Source organism: Triturus cristatus, chromosome 10, assembly GCF_964204655.1.
Source record: "Triturus cristatus chromosome 10, aTriCri1.1, whole genome shotgun sequence".
Taxonomy (NCBI): Eukaryota; Metazoa; Chordata; class Amphibia; order Caudata; family Salamandridae; genus Triturus; species Triturus cristatus.
Genome location: NC_140593.1, coordinates 361,566,955 through 361,590,978, shown reverse-complemented (window position 1 = coordinate 361,590,978; position 24,024 = coordinate 361,566,955). Strand labels below are relative to the sequence as shown.

General features: G+C 42.8%; 1 protein-coding gene across 4 annotated transcripts in view; it reads left to right on the top strand.

Annotated features, from left to right (window-relative positions):
• The window catches only part of LOC146789441 (ATP-binding cassette sub-family B member 5-like), a 1,226,636-nt gene that overhangs the window by 662,537 nt on the left and 540,075 nt on the right, over positions 1-24,024 (top strand). For all 4 annotated transcript variants that reach the window (XM_085631579.1, XM_085631577.1, XM_085631580.1 and 1 more), the window contains 2 exons: positions 17,425-17,575; positions 18,726-18,768. In XM_085631579.1, coding sequence (XP_085487705.1) covers positions 17,425-17,575; positions 18,726-18,768 — 194 coding nt within the window. The remainder of the gene's footprint in view (positions 1-17,424; positions 17,576-18,725; positions 18,769-24,024) is intronic.

The following is a 24,024-nucleotide window of genomic DNA, read 5'->3' as shown; positions in this document are numbered from 1 at the left end:
GTTGAGGCGGACGGTAAGATGTGTTTCGTCACATCACCGCAGGAGGCCCAGGAGTGGCTTGAAGGGTGGAGGAAGCCTGGAGGGACCAACCGGCAAGGGCGCAGAACTAGACGGATGTCCGGAGGATCCGGTGCATCAGAGGTGCTGACCATGGTGACAACGGCAGACGAGACATTGCCACACAGGTTGGAGAACTCAGACTGTCATTAATAATGCTAAAGATATAGACTTCCACCTGGATTGGTACTTGGGAAGAAGAGACCTGGGTGGATCCCTAATAAAGGTGCCGAGGAGGAGTAGCCAAGAACTGGCTCAGGTTGGAACTTTTGACAACACTTCACTCTATGTAAAGCCAGGACTGACAGCTTTCTCTTGGAGTGTTCACCTACAGGCAAGCAGGATTGATTCAAGCGAGGGACCCAAAGTGGTTGGTCGTAGCTCTCCCCCTACACGCAAGTACATGGATTAGGGAACAAAGCACTCTGCTAAGTTGGGGAGGCGGGTAGTTCAAAATCCGCTAGGCAGGGAAGCAGGTAGGTGGGCGGGGGATGGGATTCAGTTAAGGGGGTAAAATTAGAGTTTGTTTTGAAGCATGTTTCACACAAGGTTCGCATTCATCACCAAACTAAGATCTGTCTGTATCCCGGGCCATGGCTGTACAGTATACAGTGCCGGAAAACCAGTGACACTATGCACCCATGATGACAGTAACGTCACCACATAGCCCACGTACCCTGGAACACGAGCTGCACCCCACGACACAGGTGGTCCCCCTGACACTAGTTACCTGGAACGTCCATGGTTTGGGGACAAAATAAAACGGGGTCTAGTCCTACATAGTTTAAAACGGTGTGCTCCCGCAGTGGTGTTATTGCAGGAGATGCATCTGACTGGTACCACCTGCAAAGCTATGGATCGATGGGGCTTTAAAATGGTTACGCACTCAGATTTTCACCTCCGGCTCAAGAGGGGTGGGTATCCTCGTTAAAAAACAGTCTCCAATGATAGTACATCGCACGAAAACGTGGCTGCTTTGCGGCCATAGCTGGCCAATAAAAAGGGAGGTTAATTAACATTAACATTCCTCCGGCCCTTCATGCTGTATTACTCCCAGCACTTGGTGAATTTTTGTTGGATTTGCCAGAGGGCGAACTATTGATTGGGGGGGACTTTAATGACACCATCAATACGGCCATGGACCGATACCCAGCCAGATCACAAACACGTGGGGTCTCTCCAGTAGGGGGTTTATAGAGGCACTGGGACTCACTGACACATGGAGATATCGACACCCTGACGAGCATCAATTCACTTTTCATTCCGCAGTCCACAATAGTCTCTCTAGGATAGATTATTTTTTTGCCTCCCCTGAATGTGTAAGAAATGTGGCGACAGTGGAAATTAGGCCGAGGGGCATTTCAGATCACTCCCCAGTGTTATTAAAGTACGCCAGTAGTCACAAAGTACGGCAGCGCATTTACCCCATATACCCGGGGTATCTACAAATCCCAAAAATCAAGAAGGTTATTACTACTACGACCCAGACTTACTTTCAGGACAATGAGTCCTCGGTTAGTTCCCCTACTGTTCTCTGGGAGGCATACAAGACTGTGATCAGAGGGCAAGCAATAGCAACTATCACTGGTCACAAACGTGATAAACAACGAGAACTCAATGACATAGAACTTGGACTGCATGAGGCAGAAAGGCAATGCGCCCTCGACCCCTCCCAAGCCACGACTCAACGCCTGACCCTTAGACAACAAGAATACAGGGAGTATCTCAAAGACACGGTTAGAACACATATGACAGCAACACAACACAAGATTTACGAAACTGGCGATAAGGCTGGTAAACTCCTGGCGTGGTTGGATAAGCGTGAGGAGGGTAAGAAATGCATAGCTCAGCTCCGTACAGCTAATGGGCTGGTAGTAACGGACCCAGGAGAAATAAAGCAGATGTTGGCGAGGCACTTCCAACAGGTTTATACATCGTCCTTTACTATGTCCATGGAAGAGGCTCAATCGTATATTAGAGATATCGACATGCCCAGGCTCACGCCTGAGGTGGCCCTTCAACTTGAAGCTGATCTCACAGTTGCAGAACTGCAATTGGCGATCGGCTCCCTGCAATCCGGGAAGGCCATGGGGCCTAATGGTATACCAGTAGAACTATACAAAAGAACGGCAGGAACAATTACACCTTACCTGCTTAATATGTTTCACGACAGTTTGCAAAATGGCGAACTTCCATTGGACCAAAGACTGACCACTATAGTAGCGATCCCAAAACCGGGAAAACCCCCCGAGGAGTGTGCCTTGTATCGTCCCATATCTTTAATTAATGGGGAGGCAAAAATTCTGGCGAAACTTCTTGCAATGCGTCTCGCGCAACACTTAGGGACACTGATACATCCAGACCAATCAGGCTTCATGCCTGGCAGAAGTACAGCATTAAACTTGAGACGCCTACATGGGGTGTTGGCTCGCATACCACATATACAAGAACCAGCAGTTATCCTCTCCCTAGACGCCCGTATGGCGTTTGATATGGTGGAATGGCCCTTCCTTTTTGTGGTGCTTGACCATATGGGCTTTGGTCCCAAATTTTGTGCAATGATACGCTTGCTGTATATTAACCCAGTGGCGCATGTGACAGCTAAGGGGCACATTTCTCTGGATTTCCCACTCTCATGTGGCACACGTCAGGGCTGTCCGCTGTCGCCACTCTTGTTTGCTCTAGTACTTGAGCCACTGGCAGTATGGATTAGGTGGGAACCACTGATTCGAGGACTGAGATGGACGGCGGATTGGGAGGATCATATTTCCTTATATGCAGATGACGTTCTACTTTATATGGCCTCCCTCAGTCGTTCAATTGAGGCGTTACTTAACATCTGTCAGCTTTTCGGTCGTGCATCTGGATATACCATAAATTGGTCCAAATCGGTTTTATTTATTTTACATGGACCGCCCCCTCGGCTTCCCAAGGACTGCCCACTGCATGTCTCAGATGACACATTTAAATATTTAGGAATCAATATAACTGTAAGTCCGGAGGCCTTCTATAAGCTGAATCTCATACCTCATCTGGAACGCTTCAGACGAGATGTGACACATTGGGGCACGTTTAAAAATGATAGCACTTCCTCGATTCCTTTATGTACTAGAAAACGCACCATTCCTGGTACCCCCATGCTACTTCAAGGCAATAGAGGCGCAGGTCTCCAGTTTGTTATGGGGGAACAAGCCGGCACGGATAGCGCAGGGCAAACTGGTAAAGGGATGGTATGACGGGGGAATTGCGCTCTCAAATATTCAGTTATACTACTGGGCAACCCAAGTGAAGATAGTTAACCAATGGATACATGCCCCACAAACTGACCCTGCCTTTAAAGCTGATAGACACGAACTTGGGGTAGAAGGTGTGATGTTGGCGCTATATAACGAGAGGCGACCCCCCTCTCTGCTTGGTCCTACAAAACACACTATCACTCTCTGGCATAAGGCACATGCTAAATTGGGCTGGCGGGGGGTTATAACCCAACTCACTCCCTTATGGGACACCAAACGGCTGGGGCGACTCAGGAACAGTAAGGGATTCGCTCAATGGGATGCAATTGGCATCTCCACAGTGGGCAATTTGTGGAGCAAAGGGGAAATGATCCCATTCAAGCGTCTTCAGAACCAATACGAGCTGGCAAAGTCAGAACGGTTTCGCTACCTGCAGATTAAACACGCATTACAAGCCGCCTTACCAGCGGGAGTTAAGGTTCCGGAAGCTACCCCTTTAGAAGATAGATTACTAACAGATCATATGCACAGGCGAGCTACCTCCTTCACCTACTGAAAACTAATCAATAATTTACCAGACCCCACTGAGGCGCTTAAGGAAAAGTGGTCAAGGTATGTAGGAGAATTGGATGACGCGGATTGGCAAGATGCAACGGCATCCCCGCGGGAGGTGGGCATAGCCTCACGGATTAGGCTGGTACAGCTTAAAATCCTGCATCGTATTTATTGCACCAGAGTCCTCCACTGAAAAATTGGGAAAGCTTCTCATCCATACTGTTTGAGAGGGTGTGGGAATGAGGGGACCTTTTTTCATACACTATGGCAATGTCCGAGAATTGCAGAATACTGGGCCAGGGTTATGAGAACGATATCACAGGTTGAGGGATATCACTGCTGCCAGAGCCCAAGAGTTGCCTATTGAACGTTTGGGAATCAAATGATCTTACGCTCATGGCTCAGGTGTGGGTTACATTGGGGATAATGGTTGCAAGGCGGTACATTGCACAGAAATGGGGCTCGGAGGAAATACCAACGATAGCAGCTTGGTGCAATGATATGGATGGTGGTATGATAACTGAAAAGACAGTGTATAGTATCCGAGGATGCCCGAGCAAATGGAATAAAGTATGGGGAGGATGGAATACATTTTGGGGATACATTTGTGAGCCTCCTAGGGCACAGTCTGGGGAAACATCTGAGGAAGAAACTGTTGGAGACATGTGAGAATAATGTAAGAATGATAATTGAAATTGGAGATTTATTTGTTGCATAATCGGATTGATGAAGTCCTATGGCTATCGGACTGTAATTGTACTTTAAAATGGTGATGTGAACCGTACAAATTTTACTTCTTTGATACCAATAAACAAATGTTGAAAAAAAAGGCAAAACAGGGGGCAGAAAAACAAGCAGAAAGGGAAAATGCGAGGCAAAAAAATGAGCAGAAAAGGCAAAACAGAGCAGAAGAGGGCAAACCAGAGCGTAGGAAAATGAGCTGAAAAGGCAAAACAGAGGGTAGGAAAACGAGCCAAAAAAGCAAAACGTGGGCAGAAAAACCAGCAGAAAGGGCAAAACAGAGCAGAACAGGCCAAAACAGAGGGCAAAAAAACTGGCAGAAAAGGCAAAACAGAGGGCAGAAAACAAGCAGAAAAGGTAAAACAGCGGGCAAAAAAAACAAGTAGAAAAGGCAAAACAGAGCAAGAAACAAGCAGAGGAGACACAAACAGAGGGCAGTAGGTAGACAGACAGCAGAGTGTAGCGGACTGCAGAACAGGACAACTGTGGCACGAGGACCTGCTCCTACACAGTGGATAAATGCGCAAATCCTGATACTATTGAATGCAATAGAAGAAGGTTATAAACAACCGAAATAAAAGAACAGCAGTAAATATTCTAATCCCCACGTTGGAAGAGTTCTAGAAGACAGGGTGGGTGTCGATATGATTCACATTGGAAGGGATAATCCTCACCTCTGTGTCCTTTTAATAGTATTGAAACCTTCCTAGATGATTGCCAAGAAATGTTATATTCTATGTCAGGACCGGAAGCTTAGAGTATGCTAGTTTAAAGCTGGCTAACCACCAGTGATGCTATCCCTGTGATCGGCTCGAAGTAAAAGGTCTTAATAGTAGAATATAAAGACTAATGTGCGGCTCTGAGAGTATCTTTCAGATTGCCCCCTAAGGAGAAGGCCTTCGAGGCCATAGCTTCCTTTGTGGAGTGGGCCCCAAAGCAGATGTGCATCCCAGCTTCTTGGACAATCCATCTTACCCATCTTGCAATAGTATTTGCTGAAACTGGTCTGAAAGGTTTCTTAAGGGATATGAAGAGTTGAGTCGTCTCAGGTGGGGCAGTACTCTTCCTTCATGGCTTCATGTGCCCTCAGACAGTGAACCACACAGAATGTGGGATGGCAAGGGAAGGCGGGATAATGTACCACTCTAGTGTTGGATTTAGTTTGTCTGGAAATGGAGAATCATACCCCTTCCGGAGTAATCATGAATGAATGAATGAATTAAATAGAATTTATAAAAGCGCAAACTTAGCCCAAGGGCGTCAAGGCGCTAGATGCCAACCATCAGAGGACGAGAGAAAAGGAACAAGCTCATAATGAAGGATTACAGAAAAGCCAGGTCTTTAAGGCCTTACAGAATAAAAGTCACGAAGGCTCTCCAGAGATGTTCAAAGGCAGGGAATTCCACATTTTGGGCGCCATGGAAGAAAAGGCTCTACCGCCCCATTTAGCCCTCCTAAACCTGGGCACAACAAGAAGATTTTTGTCCGCAGACCGAAGAGACCTAGAGGGGGCATAATGACAAACAGTCGACTTTATACCCTCAGGACCAGCATCATAAAAGGCTTCATGGGTCAGACAAAGGATCCTAAAAATTATCCTATCATTCAAAGGGAGCCAGTGCAGAAACTTGATTGAGGCTGTGGCTGAATGAGATCTAGAAAGATTCAATACAAATCTGGCCACAGCATTCTGCACCATCTGCAACCGATGGATGAAACCTTTATTAATGCCCCAAAAAAAGGGCATTACAATAGTCCAGCCTTGAGGTTACCAAGGCCACTACAGCCTGCTTACGTGATTCAAAAGAAAGATAATGAGAGATTTTTCTAAGAATCCTAATGATACCAAAGCAGGTGGAAACAGTCCTGTTTACCTGCAGCCTCAGAGAGAGCACGTTATCCATGATCACCCCTAGGTTTTTCCCATGGGAAACAGGACAAGGACAGACCCCCAGCGAGGTCGGCCACCAATCACTGGACCAGATTCCCTGATCATTCCCGAAGATCAAGACCTCGGTCTTCTCTCCATTCAACTTCAGAACATTTTTCACCATCCAAAGCGAGACTGCCTCCATGCAACTCCTAAAATTGAGGGTTGTGTCTTTAACGGCATGAGTTATAGAAACCATTATTTGGGTGTCGTCCGCGTAGGACAGTACCTCCAGCCCAAAGGATCTTACCACCTCTGCAAGTGGGGCCATATAGATATTAAAAAGTGTAGGGCTCAGAGAAGAGCCCTGGGGGACACCGCACTGCAGAGCCTTAGGGGCAGAGAAATATTGACCCAATTTCACCTTCTGTTCACGTTCCCCCAGAAAGGAGGCAAGGAGGCTCAGCGCTGTGCCCCCGACACCCATCTCTCGAAGGCGAGCCACAAGCCTATGAGGAGATAAGGTGTCAAAGGCCGCAGTGAGATCCAGAAGCACCAAGAGCGTAGTACGGCCAGTATCGACCTGCGTCCGAATGTTATTAAAGACTACCGTCAGAGCTGTCTCCGTACTATGATGTCTCCTAAAACCATGTTGAGAACCATCAAGCAAATGATGATCCTTTAGGTATGTGCTGAGGTGGAAGTTTAAGCGGGCCTCCAAGATCTTAGCAGGAACGAAAAGCAGAGAGATCGGCCGGAAGTTTTTTAGTTCAGCAGAGTCTAAAGAGGGCTTCTTCAATAGAGGTTTAACCACCGCTATCTTCCACAGAGACGAGTAGACTCCTTCAGAGATGGCAACATTCATGACCCTCATAAAGAGAGGAATCACAATCTCCCGACAGTTTTTTAACACCTTGAGCGGGCAAGGATCCAAAGGAGAGCCAGAATTGACACGATCCAGGAGCTTATCCGTCACCTCCAAGGACAAAAAGGGGAAGGTAAGCGACTTAGGGGTCTCCCCCAAGGGGGAGAGCTTCACCGGAAAGAGTCGGCAACTCCACTTCTGGCCTAATACTGGAGTTCGCTGCCTCCAGCAGGGAATAAATATCGGAGATTTTAGCTTGAAAGAAATCCGAAATTTTATCACAACGTTCCTGAGAAGGCTCTGAGGGATCCACTACCTGCAGGGAGATGAAAGAGTTAATAACCTTAAAGAGATCCCTGGAGGATTTCAGGGAGGCGGTAACCCTGGAGAAATATAATCTCTTTTCCTCCATAATGGCCGCCTTGTACTCTTTCAGGCACTGTTTATGTTGTACCCTCTCTGAGGGTTCTAAATTAGCACGCCACAACATCTCCCGTTTACGACAACCCTTTCTAAGTATTTTAAGTCTTTCTGTAAACCAGGGAGCGGAAGGCCTAATTCTTGCCGAATAATGCAAGGAAATCCATTGCTGCTGTTAGCGTGTGGGATAGCTCTATGGCAGTGGAATTGGCATCGAGCAACTTATCAAGGAAAGGCCGAAGTGCCTCCTTGTCTATAAGGTTGAAATTTCTTCGTTTGTCTGGTTTCTTATCGCTAACGACAGAGCATGCTGAGGCCTGGCAATACAGATCAAACGGAACAGCAAAATGATCAGACAAGGCGAGGGGGATAGGCTGCCCCACCTTAGCCTAGCATCATTAGAAAAGACCCCATCAAGGGTGTGTCCTGCAGTATGAGTAGAACTTCCGACACGCTGGGCAAGCCCACACCAGCTCAGCGTTTCCAAAAGTCATTGAGTATCCCTACAGGAGGTATTTTCTAAATGAAAATTGAAGTCCCCCAAAATCATAATGTTGGATCTCTCTAAGTAGCGTTCTACCAATTTACCAAAGTCATGACTAAAGGAAGTCCTTGGAACCGGATATCTATAGCATAAAATGCCCGAGAAACTTTCAGTAGGGTGAAGATTAATCGAGAAGTAAAGAGCCTGATAAGGTTCAGAGAGAGTGGTCAGAGCCTGAGAGCGACAAGTGAGGGCATCTTTATACAGGATTACCAGCCCTCCTCCCCGCCTGCCTTCTCTATCCAATCTGGACAGAGTATACCCCGGAGGATAGCGTCTACCAAGTCCGGACCTGACGCATCCGTCGCCCAGGTTTCTGTAATAAAGACCCACGTGGTCTTTCTGGCTGAGACAAAATCTCTGATGGCTATTTTGTTTTTGATAATAGATCTAGCATTCAGGAGAAAGCCCTGAATAGGCGTCTCCATGCCGCAGAGCTTACCAGTAATGGTGTCAGGACAGCTCTTCCCGGTCTGCTTCCAGCTAGTGTTACAGCTGTTACATCCCTTGTGTAACTTCCTAGGGAGAGACTCAGGATTCCAGCTGTGGTGGCAGGGCAAAACAGCCAGTCGAAGCTTTAATAGGCCCCCTCTAGAATAGCATCTCCTAGGGTAGAGATCTAAGGCCGCAAGAGCAACATTCCTGGCCCCTTGCCCGGTCGTGGCGCAGACGGGCTTGCCTTAGGCGTGCCTTCGGCGCGCCAGCGGCGTGCCTGCTGCACGCATCTGCTGCGCAACGAGTCGAGCATGATGTTTAAATACCAAGGAGCGCTAGAGCACTAACGACCCCCTGGCTCCACCCCCTGACTCAAAGGAAACAACACAAATGTGTACCGGCGCCCTCCACAACAATCGGGAGAACCTGTGGTGGAACGGGGCGCTTGCAGAGAATTGACAGGAAAGGATGAGTAAGGTAGGTTTACACACAGAAGCGCCCGCTAAACACAATTAAAATCAAGCATAACGTCCCCGTTCTAAAAATACGGTGCAATATTCATTAAAATTCAGTGTGCAGCAAGTCAAAATTTCAGCACGTCCGCTCGCGCCGAGCCGAGCGTGATGTTTAAATACCAAGGAGCGCTAGAGCGCTAATGACCCCCTGGCACCACCCCCTGACTCAAAGGAAACAACCCAAAGGTGTGCCGGCGCCCTCCACAACAATCGGGAGAACCCGTAGTGGAACGGGGCGCTGGCAGAGAATTGACAAGAAAGGATGAGTGAGGTAGGTATACACACAGAAGCACCCGCTAAACACAATTAAAATCAAGCATAACGTCCCCGTTCTAAAAATATGGTGCATTATTCATTAAAATTCAGTGTGCTGTAATATCTTATGAACGCACATCATACACTCTCTTAGGAAATGAGACATAACAGTATCGCCAACTTACCTGTTAAGGCTTTATGGGACAGGTATCGGTCATTTTGCCAAGCTTGTAGCAAGCACAGTACCACATTAACATCCTGCGGGAGTCTGAGGAGTAACCAAGTATGGTTTCAAAATGTACATAACACCCTACTTACTGACTTTGTCCTTGGTAAATTCTGATGGGTCTTGAAAAGGTCAATGGACCATTGCTACCATTTTAGAATAGAGCTAGGACGAAAACATAAACTATGCATATATCATTGACAATTAGAATTTAAAATGTTCGGTCACTGTTGAGAAGTTGGTGTAGTTTTCAACAACTTTATTTATCTTAAAAGATTTGTATTGTTTTGGTCACCATTTTTCAAATTAATCAGTTTACAGAAATATCGATAAAAGATTGACAGTGACAGCATATATCAATACACAATGTTCCATAAAGGAAAGCGTCACTAAACTAGCTAAGGTACCTAACCTATTCTAAATAGAACCCATGAGGAGTTCCTTTCAGAAAAAAGCAATGTGAAAATAAAAGAAGAACTTCCCATAAAGAGTCTTTCTGGAAACTCTGCCGTGTTCCCTCCAGCTACAGTAGCAACCGTCAATCAAAGAATGATCTCTGCATAAGCATTGATCAGACAGGGCCTTAGATAGAAGAAAGTAAGTCACCTCTAGCAGTAACTGTCTGTAACAAGTAAAAGGTCAACTCTCCAGGAGAAGAGAGAGTTGAAAGGCAGGGATGATAGATCTGGGTCTCTCAGTCTCATATCAGGGTCTGGGAGGTCTCTTCTTTGCATCTGCTCTGCTAACTAGCTAGGAACACTCATTAATATAACATCACACAAAATTGTATCAAACATATTAAGCGTTGACTCTTCTGCTCCAATGGAAACTGCTCATTTGATGGCGTTGTCAAGTTTCTGACGTCGCTTCCCCCGATTCCCACGGTAAACAATCACGTCAAAATAGTGTTTAAACATTGTTTCAGGACTGTGTTACATGGAGGAAAGTTCTCATGAGAACCTTCTTACCTGAGCTAAAGAATGTGCTATGAGTTTCAGTGTGAAAACAAAGGCTTGTCAGAGATGTGGAGTCAAACTAGCAATAATATTCTGATGAAGCACACATAAAATATCTAAATCATTATTTATTATCACAAACACAGGAAGTCTCATAGTATTAAGTTAAATGACGGAATATGAGGTAAGAGAATTAAATGTAACATAGATTTGAAGTCAGCACATTCTTAAGCAGGTTGTTGGTGCTAGTCAAAATGTTCTAAATAAACGTCTATTAAGCTGTGGGCAAGAGACTAGAGAAAAAGGCTTTGATGCCTAACCAAAAGTGCACTTTTAAGAACAATAGCTTAGTACAATTTTTTTGTACATTTTAATCCATTTTCTACAAGCAATTATGTTTCTTCTACATTATTAATGAAATATTTTACGTTTATTATACATTACAAGGATTATTTCACGTTATGAAATGGGCACATTTTTCTCCTTATAATTTTCTATGTGAAAATATTTCTGCATCAATTTAAATGCATTCTAAAAGTGCATTTCTTTCATCATCTACATGTCAAATCTTAGTTTCTTAACTAATTTCCTTTAAATCCCTCTATTTTGATTGATTTAATCATCACACAAATTGGTTTAACATACAAATTTAAGTCTACAGAGCACTTTTCCCTTCAGATGGTTCTCGTCTTTCTCTTTTGATTCCCCTAGAGTGTTGGATTGATTTCAGATAATCGTTCAGCTCAGAAATTGGACTACTTACTGCACTTAGACAAATAAAGTGTCAAATATGCTTTATTTTCGATGCATCTGGCTATCACTTTTAGGTACAGATACTCTTCGAGTACACCTTCAAAAACAATCATCCAAGATTTCACCCCTACGTCAAGCTACATTATTGTGGGAACTCAACCTGGTGCTTAGTCCACTCATCCCATCCCCATTTGAGCCTAGTCACATGTTTGACTTGGCATACCTCTCTTGGAATTCAGCACTTTTCCTAAATTGACATCAGCAAGTTGAGAAGGGTGGGTTCAGGTGCTCATAGTCAGGGCATTGCTACACCAATCACAAATTAAAGCTCTTACTACTATTGTTCATGCTGAATGTACTCTCTTACTTTCTTCACGACAGACCAGTAGCACTTCATTCCTTCTTCCTAAATCCAGCTTCCAATATAAAAATGACTCTGCATTCTTTTGATCCCAGTAGATGCTTTAAGTTCTACTTTGACAGAAAAAAGCGTTTATAACCTAAGTTCAGTTCTAATTCTCATTTGGATGCCTTGGCAAGGGTCCTTCACTGACAGAACAAGCCATAGCACAATGGATATCTGCCTGAATCACCTTTTGACAGTTGAAGGCAAAGTGTCCCTTCAGAGGGAGAGTGACTACATGCTTTATAAGTAGCATATCATCTACAGTGGATCTAGATTCTGAATTGCAGCTTTGTGACACCTGCTGGGTCACAACTTGAAAGGACAGACAAACGTTTGGCAGAAAGTACTGCCTGGATCTTGATGCACTAGTGGATTCTTCATTAGTCATCAGTAAACTAATTTCAATAAATGTGAGCCTACTTTGCAAGTTTCTATGCTCTGCTTACTATTATAATTCAAGCATGCAAACCTATGAAGGATCCCATGATGGAGAAAACATAATTTTTACCTGTAAGTCCTAATTTCTTGCATAGGAATCCTTGACAGATTGACAGGTGAAGCCCGGTTGTAGCTCATTTAGTTTTCTCTCCTTCACTTTTGTGACACAAAATCTGAGATGTGGAGGTCTCTACAGGGAGTAAAGTGCTCAGCGAATATGTGTTCTTTTTTCGCATGCGTTTACAACGCATGCCATAACAACGCGGTCATTATAACGACCGCGTTTTTATTTTGCATACGGAAACAACGCAAGTGTCAACAACGACTTGCGTTAGGGAGCGCTGGATGTTGGAATAGTATAAATTACTATTCCAACTCTAGTCTGTGCAGACACTAGGGAAGGTGTTGGATTTTAAATCCAACACCTTCTGCCCCCCCACGCAAGTCGTTGTTACGACTTGCGTTGTAACGGTATGCGAAATAACAACAGGGTCGTTGTAACGACCACGTTGTTATGGCATGCGTTGTTACGCATGCGTGGTAAATGCTGTTTACCGTGCTCAGCATATTTATTTGACTGGCTAAACTTCAGGCAATTTCAAATGTATCGAATGTGCTACTAAACAGACACTGTTGTTTTTGTTGTTTATTGCCAGTTTAATACAGTTTTTCTTAAGTAAGTTCATCAATAACACAAAGGGAAAATAAAATGAAATTTCAGTATCATCTAAAAAAAAATTTCTCACTGATTGCCTTTCCAGTTTACAGAAGATTAAAAAAAAGTAATCATGATCTTGTTGAGAGTGAATTAACCAAATAGTTTATTATTTCTAATTAATATTTAACTCAAACAATGTAATTTTTTATTTTATGGATTGGACAGCATTATTGTTAGTTTTGATTAGGTACATACTCTCATTCTTATTGTATATTGTTTGTTTCAAAATCAGTCTTTTTTGTGACATGTTTATTTATGTTTTGGCCAAGCATATTTGTATACTTAATATCGTTTTGCATTTCTTCCTTTTTTTTTTTTTTTTACAAATTGTAATTAATGTTATTTTTAGGTCCATTCAAAAATACGTTATCATACTATACTCGGGAGAGTGTTTCAATGTTAAGCAAATGATATTACTTAGAAAATATCAAACAGACCGAAATGGCGACTGTTAATTGCTGTGCTAAAATACCAAGTATTCCTAGCCTAATGGCGGGATGATTCAACCATGCTATGATAGATCCCAGTGCTGAAGAACAACAGGTACATCTAAGTTATTATGTTATCTAACCCCGTGCAAACACCGCTAGAATTATGTAAGAAATACTAGACAAGATATTTTTATTAGATAAGAACGATTTAAATAAATAGGACCAAAGCAAGCAGCAAAAGTTAAGCGAGAGAAAGAAAGAAATTGGAAGGAGATTTAATACAGAAAGGTCATGTAAGTGGGAACAAAATCAGAAAATACAATTTGTGAAATCAAGGGGGTTATAGGGATCAAGCTGAAATTACAAACAAAATAAGACGAGAGAAGAAAAAGAAAGACTAAAGGTGAATTCTTAACTGTTTTAAGTGAGGACTGTATGGAAAGAAAAAAATCATTATTTGGATAAACAAGAGTATTTTATTCAAAGACCCTGCAGTGCATGAAAATAGAGTATTTGTAGGGAGACGGAATGCAGACCAGGGATTCACTTTGGGCTTAGTTGATGTGGCAAGATTTAGTCTATTAATGAGGCAGGAGGTTTTACAAACTCCTCGAAATATCCATTTCGTGACATGACTTAGTACCATAATTGCACCTTAAAATGCTGGACTGGTCCCAAAACGTCATTTGGCAATTTGCAATGCGCTGTTTGTGAGTGACCCAATAGTACATGAAGGCTTCTTAGGATTTGCCAAAGAATTTGACAAACTGATCTTACTGTCTACCCTGCAAGGTGTTTGTATAGACTCTCCTGTCAGGAAGTAGCGGCAAAACCTTTTGAGACATTTAAACAAGTACCAGGCTCATCTGAAATTGATGCTCTTGTCTGTAGTTCCCCAGTGGAGGGACACAAACAATACTTGTGCTTATACTTCCAGATCTCTTCAACTTTGAGGGCCAGCTTTGCTGCCAATCTCTTTCTTGTGTAAGCCTCCTAGTATGGCATTTAGCTATTCAAACTTAGGCTTAATACGAGGCGCTACAATTGTATTACAGTGGTTTTGTTCAAGATTCAGCAGCACTTGCTTGTTGCAAAATCAAGAATTCTTATCGCACCACTATCCCCGTCTGGTGCCACAAGTGAGACTGGAATCCCACAGTACTGTAAGAAATGTGCCTGTTTTGCCTAAAGATCATGGATGGTCAAACAGCTCAGGAGGCTGGGGGCATTTACCTAAAGCCCGAAGTTTGTTGAATGACTCCAAAAGAAAAACCCAAGTTAATTTTTATAAAGAAATAATGCATCAATACTGTTCAATTGTGTTATGTCTTCTAATCCACTTTTTAAGTTGTAAACTGTTAATAGTTGTCTAAGGAAAATATTAAACTGCAGGGAATACAGTGTAGACCCATGGTGCGCTCCCCAATCCATCTCCATTTCAGATGAGAAAAAACGGGCCAGTTTTCTCCCTTTGTGTGGAGCCATGAAAGAAGGATGGAGTATACTATTTGCCTTCCCCGATGCTGTGGCCTCGGATCCAACCCTACAGAGCAAAATGTCAAAGTCCACGATTTGAATGCTGTGGACAGGAGGACAAGAAAGGACACGTCCCCCTAAGCTACTGCTTACATTAACAAGTAGTACCAATAGGAGAATTGTGATGCTGTTCTTATGCTTAAACCAGACTGGTATGAGTTTACTGAATTGACTATCTTCTTTCAAATTTGCCATAGACTGTATAAGAGCAGTTTAGTAAATTGACTCGGTTGAGGGATGTTTTTTTTTCAAGAAGTACAGTGGTTCTAAATTGTCAGTAATGTGACCTCGAAACGCAGATTCTTCTTCTGTATTAGGAATGCAGGGTGAGAAACAGGCACCTTTTTGGGGGTGTCTAGTCCAGGTAATGCATTGTAGTCGAAACATTTAAGCTTCTGTTGATTAAAAAAAATTAAATAGTAGATTCCTCCACTTCCTGGAAATACATTCGGCAGAGAGGCGTGTGCCCTGTAAGATATTAGCTGGTTGGAATATGTTGTTCCCTGTTGCAGGTTGCCTGTTATCTTGTTGTTTATTGGCTGTTACTTGTGGACTATCACCAATATTTTATTTAAAGAACCATTGTAGGAGTGTTAATTTCTCTAAAGATCCTTCTAGACATGGCAGAGGGCATCTTGGAGTTGTAAATGACCACAGCATTTGAGAAAGCTCTTTTAGTTTGTTATAGACTGTTTTAGCCTTGCTGATGAAAGATAGTTTTTTCCCCCTTAAAATAGCCTGTACAGCTAGGCCATGTCCAACCTCACATGTAGCATTGCTTCAGCCACATGCAGGATTGAGTGAAACATTTAAGTTTCTGTTGATTTAAAAAAATTAAATAGTAGATTCCTCCACTTCCTGGAAATACATTCGGCAGAGAGGCTTGTGCCCTGTAAGATATTAGCTGGTTGGAATATGTTGTTCCCTGTTGCAGGTTACCTGTTATCTTGTTGTTTGTTGGCTGTTACTTGTGGACTATCACCAATATTTTATTTAAAGAACCATTGTAAGAGTTTTAATTTCTCTAAAGATCCTTCTAGACATGGCAGAGAGCATCTTGGAGTTGTAAATGACCACAGCATTTGAGAAAGCTCTTTTAGTTTGTTATAGACTGTTTTAGCCTTGCTGATGAAAGATAGTTTTTTTTCCCCTTAAAAATAGCCTGTACAGCTAGGTCATGTCCAACCTCACATGTAGCATTGCTTCAGCCACATGCAGGATTGAGTGACTGCAGGGCTTAGCTAGTGTGGTTTCTGTGGTATTTGTTCCATTTCTTTTTTAGGTCCGCAGACTCTGGTCTTAAGGAGGAGTACAGACCATTTGCGGCTATTTTGGGTCCTTGTACCATTGAGAAAACTGCATGTATTTTTTATTTTTATTTTGGCTTCTTTATTCGCCCCATTGCACTGGGGTAAAGGTATGTCCTCCTTACTTAGTAATATACCTTTCTTATAAGACAAGGGATCCAAATATCGCATTGCAAAAAGGAGCGGTATAAGAAATGTTCCTGTCGCAACTAGCCAAACAAATCGCACAGGCTGCAGTCCCTCAAAGGACGATATGAGAAAATGCTCCCTCATCCAGTGGGATTCCCTTATGTTTTAAATTTGAGGTCCAGAAAGATGAGTCCTCTCAACATATTTCATTTAACCCTTCAAAGCCCACCCGAAACCTTTTTGTATGGAAAAGACTATTCTGATTAAAGTTATACTTTCATCACAAGATTCAGCATTTTCTGCTGTAGTGGAGAGCAAATATTCCTATGGGACTCACATTAGGAAACATACATTTTTTTAATTCACCTACCCTTACTTACACCCAGACAAATCTGCAGGAAAGTTGATGAGCCAATGTACAGCCAATTGAGCTAATCTCATTCCAAATTTCATGCAGATTTGCCAAACACGTCAAAGTTATTAGCAAACCAAAAATGCATTTTCATTGGAAGGCGAGATTTAACCTCAACTACACAGATGCTGTTGACAACTGTGTAATAAATCTCAAAGATGTATCATAAATGATACTGCCAACCGTCTTTCAAAGGTACTCAGAGGTCTCTACCTCATCATGAGGAAAGGCCGAGCCTCCTCAGTTGCTGTTGAACTCGACTGTGATTTGCAATTATATATAGATCTTTTATATAGATCTTTCTAAAGTAGGCTCACTAATTTACCGTTTTTTTTCCCCAGCTGTAAATCAACATTTCAGTTGTGCTTTTTAAAAAGTATACCATAAATGTCAAATAGATCCGTTAATAATGTTTTGTTTCTACGGGATGGATTTTTAAGCATTTGCAAACGAATAGTTTTAAGTGATGTTCTTTAAGGTCTTTTCTGTCGTTTAGCATTGATGGTACCTTGCTTATATTTTAATGTATGTAAAATGTTTTTTCATTTAAGTCATCGTTTTGTTGCTTGTAATAACAGCCTATTGAATGAATTATTCCTTTCTTATGTTTTTTCTGCAGTTCCGGTATGCAGATTGTATGGACATCATCTTCATGATAATTGGAACCATAGGTGCTTTGGCACATGGCACGGCTATTCCCTCAATGCTAATCGTTTTTGGAGAAATGAGTGATAGTTTAGTCTGTCGTAATTCATCCATATCAAATTCATGTAAGGCAAAATGCACTCATATTCATTTTGGTTTCCCTCTCAAACATTGTATACATCGTGCCTTTAGAAGATTTTAAAATAGATGTTAAATTTGCCTCCATATGTGTCAAAATCTCATTTGTGATAGTAACTTCTGTTTAGATGAGGGAATGCATAAAATCTGTCATGTACTATTGTTGTGATACACTTGAGGTTGTGTTGCTCTCTGCAAAATATTGTAAATAAAGTGCCAGCATAGGTGATGTATCATTGTACTGACTGTAGAAAATAAGCAATCGGCTAACATTGGGCAACATAAACTTATTTCATTCTCAAGGGAAGTTTAATATTTTAAAAACATTTTTTTAAGGGGGAGTGGCTTGACATGCCGAGATGGCAATCACTCTTTGTTAAAGTTGTGCGTCACTAAATTGTGTACAAATTAAATGCAGGGGTTCAGCATCAGCAGCAAATCCAGCTGCCTATGGCAGTCTTGAAGGTAGGGTGCCCAAGTCCCCTCCCCTACGCTGTCAGTGAGGCCATTCCAGGTTGGCGGAGGCCAGCGCGTCGGCAGCCTGCATTTGGGATCTCCGGCCCAAGGAGGCCTGATGACAGCATCAGCATGATGCTTCTCTTGGCCAGAGTCTGGCGACCACTGGGATCAGTTAAGCCTCCCCAGAGAGGCCCGCCCGAAAGTTTTGAAGACCTTTGGTGTAGATTGTTTGAATAATTGGGAGCCAAGAGGCAACATCATAGTAGGTGGAAAAGAAAATTGAACACATCAATAGCTTAATAAAGGAATGTCATCCAAAATTATTTTGATTTGACGCGTATTATCTAGTACCCTGAATATAGTAATAAATATAGCTTGTTATCTTATGTTTCTTGCTACGGCACTTTTTTGCTGATTTGGAAGCTGTGACTAAAAAGTGCTGGTAACATGCAGACCTTGGCATGGAGTTCTTACTACACTGATCTGCCTTGCCAGCATACAACAATCATTAAGTCAGCACTTTAGCACTAAAAGTACTATTAAAATAAGGGTATTTGCCTCATTCAGATTGATTATATATTTATACAACCTTGGTAATACTTAATGTGACTACCAGCTAAACTTGTAGGTGCCATTGTGCTTTTCTCTGCTGACTGCTTATTATTTTTATTTTTACAGCAACCTGTGCTGCTTTCAAGCCATTTGAAGACCAAATGACAGAGTAAGTACCCGCTAAAGCTATACCATGTGCAGTGTTACACCACTAAGAAAAACATTGTTAAAGAAAAACACAAGTCTTTCATCTGGTATCTTGCCACTACTATCGATCTGAATTCTGAATGTTGTCAGAACCCCTTTCAGAGGGCTAAGGGGCAAGCAGGAACTACTGGGCCCAACCATGGGGGGGGTTGAGGCCTTTTACTCCTGATGTCCCATGGCCCGACATGCTATGGATCCTGAACAACTTTGTCAATGTCAATGTCAATGTCAGATATTTTTATATAGCGCACATATCACCAAACGGTCTCAGGGCGCTTTGCAGCCATAGACAAAGGAAGAAAGAGACATCACTGAGAGACTCAGCCAAATTAGAGGGCAAAAAGCCAGGTCTTAAGCTTTCTGCAAAAGAGTAGATGATTGGTTGTAGAGGTTAGTTCCACCGGGAGTTGATTCCACCACAAAGGGGCAAGATAGGAAAAGGATCGACCTCCATTACGTACCGTACGGATACGTGGCTGGACAAGAAGGGAACTAGAACTAGATCGCAGAGAGCGTCCAGGAACATACCATTGGAGCTTCTTAGCAAGATACAAAGGACTAGCTCCATACATTACCTTGTGGGCGAGACTGAGAATTTTAAAACGCCCTCTTTCGCGCACAGGTAGCCAATGCAGAATTTTGAGAGTGGGGGCGGAGGGGGACCGAGGGGGAAGATCAAGAACCAATCTAGCGGCCGTGTTTTGTATTATCTGAAGTTTACAGAGCAGATCCTGGTTAAGCCCAGTAAATAGGGCATTACCATAATCCAGGTGACTGATTATCAGACCCTGAACCAGGGGTTTCCTTGATTCCAGGGGTAGCCACTTAAAAATCTTCCGCAGCATTCGCATAATCCCGAAACAAGTCTCAAGCACCTGATTAACATGAGTCTTCAAGGACAAAGACCTGTCAATCATGATGCCGAGATTACGCACTGATTGCTTGGGCTGCGGACAGATACCCAACTCTTCCGGCCACCAATCACTGGACCAAAGCTGCTCCGCTTTCCCGAATAGAATAACCTCTGTCTTGCTACCATTTAATTGAAGCTTGTTCTCATTCATCCAGTCATTTATTCGGATCAGGCAGTTTTTAAAATGGGCTCGCACATCCGTTTGATCCGACTTGCAGGTAACAAGCAGCTGAGTATCATCAGCGTAGGAAATTGTTTCAAATCCGTAAGTCCTGATGATGTCGGCAAGAGGGGTTAGATAGACATTAAATAGCATAGGGCTAAGGATAGAACCCTGCGGAACCCGGATTGTAACCGGGTGAGTTTTAGAGGTAATACCGTTGACAGATACCGTGGTAAAACGGTCAGCCAGGTAGTTCTCAAACCACTTAAGGGCCTTCCCTCTGATACCCACCTCCCACAGCCGATGTATAAGAATGCTGTGGGAGATGGTATCAAAAGCTGCAGACAACTTTGCTGAGTCCCCCTTCAGCACTTGACTCTCAGTGGTTGCGCGGGTCAAACATTCCAAGGCTCTGCTTGGGATGTTGTCCAAATCCTTTTCGGGGGCGCGCGGGGGTGGGGGGGGGGGTGGCTGATGGGAGGTGGGGTGTGGGGATCCTCTACCTCCTCTCCACATGTTCTGGCAGTCAGCCCTAGGTCTCCCAAAATGGAACCCAGAATATTCCATGTATTGTACCATTCGCAGGCACACATACACCCAGCACATGTATGTTGCAAAGACACGCTGCACAGCACATCATTTCTGTATTTTACCATTCACAGGTACACATACACCCATCACATGTATGTAGCAAACACACGCTACACAACACAACATCCTTTCTGTATTGTACCACTTACAGGCACACATACATCCAGCACATGCTTTTAGTATACACGTACTGTGCAGCACAGCATTATCTCTGTATTGTACCACTCACAAGCACACATACACCGGGCAATATATATATAACGCACATCATCTGCTCAGCACTACACACCAAACCAATGTAGGCCTATGGTGTCTTAAACACACAGCAGGGGAAATTGAAATGAGTGAGCCTGTAGACCTCACTCCAGTGACAGGTAATGAGGACCTGTTCACTCCAACTGATCACTGCATGGTATGCTGCCAACACCGCGATCATGCTGCTTAACTCAGGTAAAGGCAGTAGACTTTCACCACTATGAGAGCAGTGCTTTGGGCGCCCCTCCCTGTCCAAAAGTACTGCAATCCATGAGATAGGCTTAGTTCATGGTGCACATACAGGATCCATGTGCACCCATGACAGCTAAAATCAGCATCTGAGATCCAGACATCATTACATTTGGGACAGAGGTGAACGAGGGACTTTTCTGTCCCAACAAATGTAAGATATTATTATTTAGTATTACACTACTATCCGGTGCTGATATCTTAAAATCAACCATTAGAGATTAAAATAATGTAAAGTATTTGGCTTGAGCAGATTAGCCGGGATTTAAGCCTTCAGTCAGTATGTTTGCACACAATCGTTTACAGCAGTAGAAATGGCACAGTGACCTTTTGTGCCATAGTATTTGTTGCATAAAAAAAATCACAAGTTAGTTACCGTACCACATGCCTCTCTCAGCACCAACGCAAACCACTGTAGTCCATTTTATCCCCCCCTCCCCTCACATGTTTTAGGCGTCCAATATCCAAAATGGTGCGCAACCATGTATACTCTTGACACAAAGAAAGTCGCATGCACTTCTGCTTACAGCCATTCGGGTTCCATGTAAACTGACATTGCCACCCCAATGTACTTCAGTGCTGAAATTTTCCTATTTTATAATGGATTGTGTCCAATAATGGTGCCTTCTTTCTCTGTTGTTTTTGACGCCGAGCAGGCTTTATGTCAGTTGTGTATCGGGGCCTGTGTTCCCAAGGCCACAACAACCATTGTAGTATTCTTCTAGAAGGTTCAGGCAACCACTCAGGTGTTACTGCTGAGGTAGGTTCATATCCATAAAATGGAGCTCCAGCTAAAGAAAGGATTAATAGCTCAGGAGAAATGTGACCTTATTCTTAATCATGAATGTGATCAAGGTAATTGGAATTCTGAAGTATTAATGGCAAGGAAGCTTTTTTAACTCCTGAGAATTTTCTCCTGGCACCTAGTGGATAAACCTTTGAGTCTCGAATGTCAGTAGTTATTTCGTACAGCTGACAAACACTTGATTAAATGACCATTGCCAATGAACCCGAAAGATCAGCTCCAATCCATTTGGTAACAGGAAAAGGGACCTAGTCTCCCCAAATTGCCAGGTGGTTTCAGGCTTTGGACACCTGTTCCAAGAATTTCTCACAGCTTTCTGTGAAATCAGCTTCCTCCGTGTTGAACTGGCCTTTCAGCAGTGACAGATGGACCAACTTGAAAGAGTTGGTGTGTGGGCTGTTTTTTTCGGTGATGTCACTGCCTACTGCCAGACTGCCTAAAAGGCCAGAGCAACACTGGACCTCGGAATAAATCCAGTTTCCACTTTATGCATTTGAAAAATGAGTCTAGTATTTTTCTTTTCTAGTATGTGGTTTTTGTATTTGGTTTTATTTGGACATGGACTTTAGCCAGGATGATAGTGTCAGAGTGTGTGACGTCACAGGGTAAGTCTGGCAGTTACCCTGACCACTGGGAGAGGGTGAGCTGCACAATATGCCACTTTCAGGGCATTCAGTTCCTTATGTAACTTGATCAATGTAAATGGCTCGAAAAAAGAGGCTTTCCTAATGCCTGCCTATGACCTGGCAATTTAACAGCAAGCCCCACTTCTGTTTACCTTGCTTGTGCTCTTGTGTTGCTACTTACTACCAAGCTCAAAGAGCTTTGTACCAAATCATTCGTTTGTACTTGTATGGACACAATTGCCCGTGCTCCCAAGTTGAACAACTTTTGGAAAATTCAATTTTTCTGGTTTGTTTTAGGTGTTAATATTCTATGTTGTAATGGCAGTATGTCGGAAACATAAAGAATATCCATATGTAAATGTTTAAATATCAAAGTAGCTTTATTTCGATATCCAATATCTTAAAAGCATTTCCATGATTACATCCGTCAATTTTTATAGACCATAAAAAAATAAAAAAATTTAAAAATTTAAAACATCAGTTTAAAAATATAAAATACAATCAGACATTAAACACATCAAATTCTAATTGCCTGCAATATTAAGTGGTATAATTATTTGCAAAGATAATCCAATCTTAGATCAATAATTACAAAATTCGTTTGTGGCCCTTCCAGTCATAAAGGCCTTTTTCCCCTTTAAGTTATTCTTAGTTTATTTCTCGAGAGTAAAGTGGCAGTGCGATATATCACAGGTAAATCATGAGACTAAAAATATGGGCATAGTTCATTGCAAGCCTTCGCACAAGAATTTAAACCTTGTTTTAGACATCTGTGCCCATATTCTGGCCATACCCCTTAAAATCTTTTATTTAATTTTTTTGAAGAACTTGGGGTTTCCAAATTTAAAAAGAAACCCTGACTGACTTACCCCTTCTACATCCAATAACATTGAATAAAGGGACTGTACTCCATAGCCTACTAGACTCTTTAATAGGATCCTGGCATGTGATAGCTGGAAAGCCCAGGCATAAACCTGGAGATCAGGAGCAGCAAGCCCTCCTTTTTCCCTACGCCTCCTGATTTTTTTCCAGGAAATTCTTGGAAGATGTTTATTCCAGATAAAAGTGCTAATGTCAGACTGCAATTTTCTGATGGAGGCAGGATCAAAATACAAGGGTATCGTGTTGAACAAGAAGGAGACTTTAGGCAAGATGTACATTTTAACAAGACTGACCCTACCCAGTAGGGAGAGTGGGAGATGAGCCCAGGTCTGGAGCAACTTACGACATTCCTTAGCAACTTTTGCAAAATTAACAGTAGTAATCTGGTCAAGATCAGCTACTATATCCAAACCTAAGTATCTCATCCGACTCGCCGGCCTAATTTCAACGTTTAAGGAACTGTCTAAAACAATCAAAGTTGGGTACTATGGAAGCAGGACACCGTTGTGGGACCTTCCGGACGGTCCAGCCTGGTTAGGGGATGCATTCGCGGTAACTATGAGAGAGGCTGGCTTGGAGGAGTGGGGTAACCTATTTGTTGACGGGGAGTTGTTATCCTGGGAGTATTTTTGTGCTAAAATTGGTCCAAACTTCTCCAGGCTTAAGTACCTTCAAATATCAAGCTGGTATCGAGCATACTCAGTTCAACCTCCACACGGTGTTAAATTTCCCTT